The sequence below is a fragment of the Amphimedon queenslandica genome, unplaced genomic scaffold (genome assembly GCF_000090795.2).
Source record: "Amphimedon queenslandica unplaced genomic scaffold, v1.1 AMPQUscaffold_13441, whole genome shotgun sequence".
Taxonomy (NCBI): domain Eukaryota; kingdom Metazoa; phylum Porifera; class Demospongiae; order Haplosclerida; family Niphatidae; genus Amphimedon; species Amphimedon queenslandica.
The window spans coordinates 52,114-60,013 of NW_003546323.1; the positions used below are offsets into that span (position 1 = coordinate 52,114).

Consider the following 7,900-nt stretch of genomic DNA (forward strand, 5'->3'; position numbering starts at 1 on the left):
AGCTGATGCCAGCAGACCAAAACCTGGCTCATCTCTTGTTAATCTCTTTGAGTCTGTTGTTAAGAATCAAAGCAAGACTGGTAATAAACCTATTGTGGTGATCTGCAAGTAAGGAAAATGATAAATAATAAGAAATAAAAAGTATTTGCTTCCATTATATCATAGTGATGGTGTTGGTTGTAGTGGTACGTTTCTGACAGCTTATTCTCAAATAGAAAGAGCCAAAACTGAAGGAGTGTCTGATATATTTCAATTTATTAGGAAAGCAAGGAGCCAGAGACCAGGACTGGTTGATTGTTTGGTAAGATATATATATATATATATATATATATATATATATAATAGAATGAGAAATACTTCTTATATTTTTAGGAGCAGTACATTTATTGTCATGAAATAATTTCGGATTTTGCTGAAGACATGTCCCAATATGACAATTTCAAACGTTACATTTGAACTAATAAAATTAGCTAGACTAAGTATAGTTATGTATTGTCATCAGGTAGATTTAGATCTTGACTTATTAGTTTTGTCATTTTTTACATATCGTGGCTTATTTTTTTAAACTTTTAAACTGATAAAAAAGATCCTGTGTTCCAAGTAGATTTACACAGTATAATGGTAACACTTCATGACTAGACTACTGCCATAATAATAATAGATGTTTATTATCACAGTTTATTTACCAACAAACAATTATTCATTAGTGTCAGTAAAACAACTGAAATAATGTACTTTTGCTTATTTAAAATAAACTGCATCCATTATAAGGAGGCTATACAACCCGCAGCTAAAATATACGTTAGTACCAATTGGAAAATTATGAAAGCTTGGTGCTTCCTTCCTTATGCTTTGTTACTTATTGCAGTAGATTCGTATGCTGCTGGTAAGTAAGAATATAAAACTTAGCATAATCTATCACTGAAATTAGATGATTGTAATATATCATTGAATGGAAGCAATGTCACCGAAGCAAGACTCTCAGTAGGTGATAGTATTGTCCTAGAGTGTAACTGTCAATCAGACTGGAAACAGAATGAAGACTACATCATAAATGATTCACATCATTACATTACCAGTGGAAGCACACTGAATATACTAGCAGTGAGGAGCACAGACTCTGGTAACTATACATGTGGTGATAGCAATATTATTCTAATAGTAAATGGTAAGGAATACAGTATAGACTAACATAATCATTGATTTCATACTTAGATACATACGTTGAATCTGTCTTCATTCGTAATCCATTGCTATGTGTTAATGAGTTAGCACTATTGGAGTGTGTAGTGACTCTGAATACAGTAATTGGGTCTCATCTTTCAGTTCTTAATATCACATGGTTTTACAATGGGACTTATATACCAACCAACAATATTACTAGAAATGATGAAGAATACTTGTACATCAGTACATTACAGTTACTATCAGTGAATGATGCTAACAGTGGAGAATATGCTTGTGCAGCTAATGTCATTGAAAGTGAACGCATTATTGTAGGTTATACCACTGCTAATGTCCGAGGTGAGTAGATTAATAAGATTATTTGATTTAATTTTCTTTTTGATAATAGCCAAACCTGTTGTACATATAATGACTGAGTCATTATTTCTTTATCCTGGAGATGATGCTGTCATCAATTGCTCCTCCTCTGTTGGATCTTATACTATTATTGGACCAAATTTAATCAGTTCAAATCAACCAGTTACAATAAACTCTTTTAGCTATGAAAATGAAAGTGATTATAATTGCTCTAGTTCAAACGTGTGTGGAGAAAACTTTGAGCTCTTAACAATACAAATGCTAGGTTAGTATCACTAAATGTATATTCCCATATTCAGTGTATCCATTATTAGTTCCGAATGTGACTATCAGTGGCAATTACACTAGTCTTAGAGTAGGTAGCAGTACTGATATAGAATGTGAAACAGTTCCTTCAATTCCTAATGCTGTGATAAAATGGCAAGATGTGTCATCATTTAATAGCTACAGTTATGAAAATGTATTAACAATTGATCCAGTATTGCTCAGCAATGATAACAAGACATTCACATGTGTAGTATCATCAGATTTAATATCAAGGAATTTAATGGAAAGTATTATCATTACTATAATAGGTTAGCCTATAGATCTAGTACATTAGTTACTATTACTTTAGATACTGGAGTCTCATCAGTTTCCATAAAATTCAATTCTTCATATATCATTGGTGAACAAGTACTCCTACAGTGCAGTATCAACCTTACTAATGCTATTGGTCCTAATATTTCTTCACTTAACATAAAGTGGTTTAAATCAGAGGAAGTTATAAGAGATTATATCATGCATGATCTAGCCTTGCCATCATCAGTGTTCCACAGTAGTCTAACAATACCAAGTGTTTCATTCAATGATGCTGGAGTCTATAACTGCACTGCTTCACTAACTGGCAGTCAAAGTGATGAGCCAACTACTGACTCTATGGCTTTGTGTTTAAAAGGTAAGCAATATTTCTTGCCTATACTAATATAAGGTTTTATTTTATATAGTTCTGTATGATGATAATCCTGACACTGTTACTAACCTAGCATTAGGATACAGTGCTGCAATAGACTGTGTTAATATCTCATCACTAGCTGAAATTACAATAAAATGGAGAGATGAATCTGGAAATATCATCACCAGCAATAATACACTAGTGTTCCCCAGTGTGCTACCATCACTTAACGACACAATGTATAGTTGTACTGCTGAAGTGAACACAAACCCAGACAGTTGTCCCCACTCTGAGAACAAAACTGTCAAAGTAACTGTGAAAGGTTAGTCTAACTAATAGTATCAACATCATAGATTCTTTATTCTATTTAAAACATTATATTTTTAGAAACATACATAGAACGGGTAGACATTGTTTCTCATGAATCATTCCTAATCAGTTCAACAGTAAATATTGAGTGTACCATTATTCTTAATACTCCAGTTGGTCCTGGTATACAACCCAATGTCACTTGGTATTATGATGCGACTGATATTACACTCAGTGGTTCATTATTGAGGAACAATGACATTGTCTTCATTTCAACACTAACTATTGATTCAATACAAGTATCTGATGCTGGAGTATATCATTGTAATGCTGGGATTGATTCTAATGTAACTACTAGCAATATCAGTGTATGTGTAACAGGTAATGTATTAGACAACAGTGTATTAATTGTTAATGACATTCTTTATTCAGTTAATGAGACACTACCATCAGTAACAGAGGAACTATCCCTTGGTCAGTATTATTCAATTGATTGTATCACTGGAACAGTACCTACTGGAGTATCAGTATCCTGGCTACTTACTAATGGTTCTATTTATAGTAACAATAATACACTAATGATACCATCAATACTACCATCACATAATAATACACAATATACTTGTAAAATAATGATTGAGACTAATCCTTCTGACTGTAGTACTCAATCACAGGTCATTACTCTTAAAGTAAAAGGTAAAAGTCCAAAAATAATGATTGTAATAATTATTCTTATGTTGTAGCTACTTATATCAATTCAGTGACTGTATTATCTACTTCAATAGTCAGCTCCATTAACTCAACAGTGCTACTACTGGCCATTACCTCTTCAGTAATGCTAAACTGTACTATCAGTCTTAATACTGGGATAGGTCCTGATACATCATTCATTAGTCATTATTGGTATCAGTATAACACTGATATTAGTGATAGAAGTACACCACTGATGATTAATGGTGACAGTAAGAGTCTAGTAATAATATTGAATATCACTAATATTCAGCCTTCTGATGCTGGAGAATATCAGTGTAGAGCTAGTATTGATGGTAATGATACTATTATAAGTAATTTGACAAATCTTTGTGTTCAAGGTTAGTTAGTAAATTTTGTTGATCTGATATAGCCATCTTATTCATAGTACCTGGTAGTGTAATTACAATTGATGATTCCTATACTGACCTGACAATAGGAAATATTAGTGAGTATGATTGTGCATCAGGTTACAGACAATCAGGAGTGATCATACAATGGAGATCACCTACTGGGACCCTATTGACTAACCCTCTTATGTTAACAGTTAATCAGTCAGTCACTTATACATGCATTATCAGAGTTGAAGCTAATAATTGTCAAAATTCTTTAACTAAAAATGTCACATTTGAAATACGAGGTAAAATAATGATACAAAATTCAGTAGCTTTAAATTTTGTATGTAGATACATTTGTGAAGGAAGTGACCACAAGCTCCTCATTATTAATTTTGTCAGATACTCTCCAACAGTTAAAGTGTAACTCGACTACTAACACAGATATTGATATCAATGGCACTGACATTAGCAGTATTGTTCAAATATCTTGGTATAAATACAATGGTAGATCTATTGAAAGCATAAAGATATCTGCCAGTTCATCAGGAGTGTCTATATCATCCACTGTACCTATTAACAATACATTATTTCAGAGTACACTGATCTTTAGTCCAATAACATCATCAACTCCAGACTCAACACTTGGTAATTACACTTGTATAGCATGGATAGTAGATGAATCAGGTAGAAATGAAACATCAAATGATGTACAAGTTTTGATGAAAAGTAAATTAAAACTGACACTAGTATGCTACTATTTCATCTTTGTTTTATTAGTAAACAATTCCAGAGACCTGGTCAGTTTCAATCAGTTGCACTCTCTCTACACAGCTGGAGATGATCTTGTCATAAATTGTACCATTACGCCATATGAAATGTCTCCTTCACTTTCAACTTTTGCAACAATAGAATTGATTCACAATAAAGCCTCTGTAGTAGAGTCTATCATCACTAGCAATGAATACACTAACATTACGATCAGTAAAGATTTCAATGGTGTAAAATTATCAGATGCTGGAACATATACTTGTCAATATTATCTAAAATACTCTAACTTCACATTTGTTTTACCAAGTGAAATGAAGACTGATGACATCGATTTATTTGTAATGAGTGAGTTTTACTGTTACTCTTGAAAAAAAAACTAATCATGCTTTTACTTTTTAGTTCCAAATAACAATTCTCCTCTGATTTCTTTATTTCCTGATGAGCAGTATTATGATGTTGGTAGTAATGTCACACTTACCTGTTCTGTTAATTATCCTCCTCCTGATTCCCACATTGATGTCAGCACATCTTTAAATATCAGCTTGTTCTTAGGCGATGACACACTGATAAGACAGAGCTTTACAAATATCATCACTTATGAACTGAATAATTTGCAATTACGTGATGCTACTTTATACACTTGCTCATACTTTATCAGTAGTGACAATGACAGTTCCTTTATACTGAATAGTGAGTCTACTAATAAGTCGATTGAGCTGGTAGTTAGAAGTAAGTTATTCAACACATCTGTCATAATTATAATTTTAATTTTAGAAATTGAAGTCAATATCAACTCAAGTCATGTAGTCCTATTAGACTATCCTCCATATAACAATGCCTCCATTACATGTTCACTGATGTATGAGCCACTCAATCAATTTACTGACAATGAGCTACAGAACTGGTTCTATCAAACAAACAGCACTAACGTCACACTAAGTTTGGATGAGCAGACAAATCAGATATTTCAAAAAGAAGTCAGATACACTAGGCCTGGAATAAGTCTTTATGAATGTGGAGTTATGCTATTAATCGAAGGAAAAGAAAGCAATTACAGTAACAGTATAAATATTACTGTCAAAGGTACACACACGTTTTTAATTTGAAGCTAATAATATATTCTTTACAGGGCCTGGCTTGCCTAATAAACCAATTAACATGACGTCAGTTGTTCTTAATACAACATCAGTTAGGATTGAGTGGGTAGTAACATCAGTGACATATAGTCCTGAGATCTACACTGTCCATTATGAGTCACTGTCATGCTATCACAATGGTAGTTTTAGTATTAATGGTAGTACTTCAGTTGAAGTGTTTACACAAGAATCAAATACTCCATACTCATTAACTATTGATGGCCTCAAGCCTGGAATAAAGTACACTTACTACATAGCATCAAAGAACACTGAAGGACATGTAAACACTACAAATGGAACATTTACACTGCTAGAAACAAGTATGTAAAATTGTGTTCAATTATTTAATTTTAATTTTAATAGCTCCTGATGGTGTCCCTTTGAAATTTGAAACATACAACATTACAGCTTATGAAATGACCTTTACATGGCTGCCTCCACTGGAATGCTTCAGAAATGGCGATATAATCAAGTATTCTCTCAGCTGCTCCTTTAACAATGCTACTCATTCTGATATCCAACAATCATTACAACACCAGATTACATCAAAGAGAGAGAACAGATTCACTCTTCATAATCTCTATCCATTTACTAACTACACTTGTCACCTTGCAGCAGCTAATGGTATTGGTGAAGGGCCTGCTGCCAGTTTAAATGTCACTACACTAGAAGCAAGTATGATTTTAATGTGCAACTGATGCTCTACTCTCAATTATTACTGGTTGCTTTTACAGGTCCTGAGTCTGAGCCAGAGAATTTAACAATCATATCTACCAGTTCATCATCATTAGTCTTGACTTGGTCAAAACCAATTCAACCTAATGGTATCATAGTAAAATACACCATCAACTGCTCAAGTGGCATATTTGACAACGAAACTATTGATAATATTGTTGTATTGAATGGATTGGTACCATATACTAATTACACCTGTTCAGTGAGTGCTCATACAAGAATCGGAGTAGGACCAGCAGCTATTGTAACAGGACAAACTGATGAATCAAGTAAATTATATCCCTACACAATAAATCAGTGACATTTCTTATAATTTTAGCACCAGAAGCAATATCAAGTTCTTCAATTGCATTCAATGACACTTTAATATTATTTAATTGGATGAAGCCACTTGTCACTAATGGACAAATCCTGTATTATCAGATAAACTTGACAGTCAGTTCTACTACAGTGAAGACACTACAGTCTAATGGATCAAACTACATTACCATTGAATCAGGTAAGCAGACACTCTTCAATACAACTAGCTATACTGATATTGCTGTACAGATCCATTTGTTCCATATCAGCTCTCAATAGCTGGGTATACTAGCAAAGGAAGAGGAGAGCTATGGGTTAGCAGTGTCTTTTTCTCAAAAGAAGGAAGTAAGCTCCTTGAATAACATAATAACATCATCAATTGTATTAGTCCCTCCAAATGGACCAGAAAACGTAACTGCAGTGTGGATTAATAGCACGACCGTTAAAGTGACATGGCTACCACTAACACTAGCAGAAGCAAGAGGTTTCATCACACGTTACAGTGTCTATGCTGGGAACACAGGAATTGCTAATGTTTCTAATGATAGTAGCATTGCTTATATTGATAGTCTTAATCCCATGTTACAATACTCTATATCAGTTTCAGCCAGTACTAAAGTAGGAGAGAGTAGTAACAATTCTGTGATTTTACTACCAGCATATGGTTAGATAAAACCTAAAAAATTTATGTTTATTGTTCTTGATAGTTGTAGGAACCAGCAGTAACTGGCTACCACTAGTAATTGGAGCAGGAGGTGGAGGATGTGCTGTTGCCATTTGCATATGTTGTACCATTATAGTTTGTTTTTGGTAAGCATTATTCATATGATTATGTGTTATGATTATCATTAAATGCAACAGTTGTAGGAGGAGGAGTAGGAGGAAAAATCCCACAAAAACAGAGGAAGCAGTTGAATTGTACAGTTACATCACTAAAATAACCACAGACTCTGTAGACAATGATTACCATTACATTGCAGGTGATAATTATCATTAGAAATCATAATTATTATTTTCACTATGATTGCAGCACCTTTAGTTTGTCAGAATGAAGCAGCAATAGTGGCACAGGAGCTCAGAGGATAAAT

General features: G+C 33.5%; 1 protein-coding gene and 1 long non-coding RNA gene across 2 annotated transcripts in view; both read left to right on the forward strand.

Moving 5' to 3' along the window:
- LOC109581403 (titin-like) overlaps positions 1-456 on the forward strand; it is a 7,575-nt gene extending 7,119 nt beyond the window's left edge. The window contains exons 20-22 of the mRNA XM_019995474.1: positions 65-108; positions 166-301; positions 373-456. Coding sequence (XP_019851033.1) covers positions 65-108; positions 166-301; positions 373-456 — 264 coding nt within the window. The remainder of the gene's footprint in view (positions 1-64; positions 109-165; positions 302-372) is intronic.
- A 7,070-nt stretch (positions 457-7,526) lies between these two features.
- On the forward strand, positions 7,527-7,873 carry LOC109581408 (uncharacterized). The gene is made up of 3 exons (XR_002184629.1): positions 7,527-7,622; positions 7,674-7,792; positions 7,843-7,873. It is a non-coding gene; the product is annotated as an uncharacterized LOC109581408 (long non-coding RNA).
- Positions 7,874-7,900: the final 27 nt, after the last annotated feature.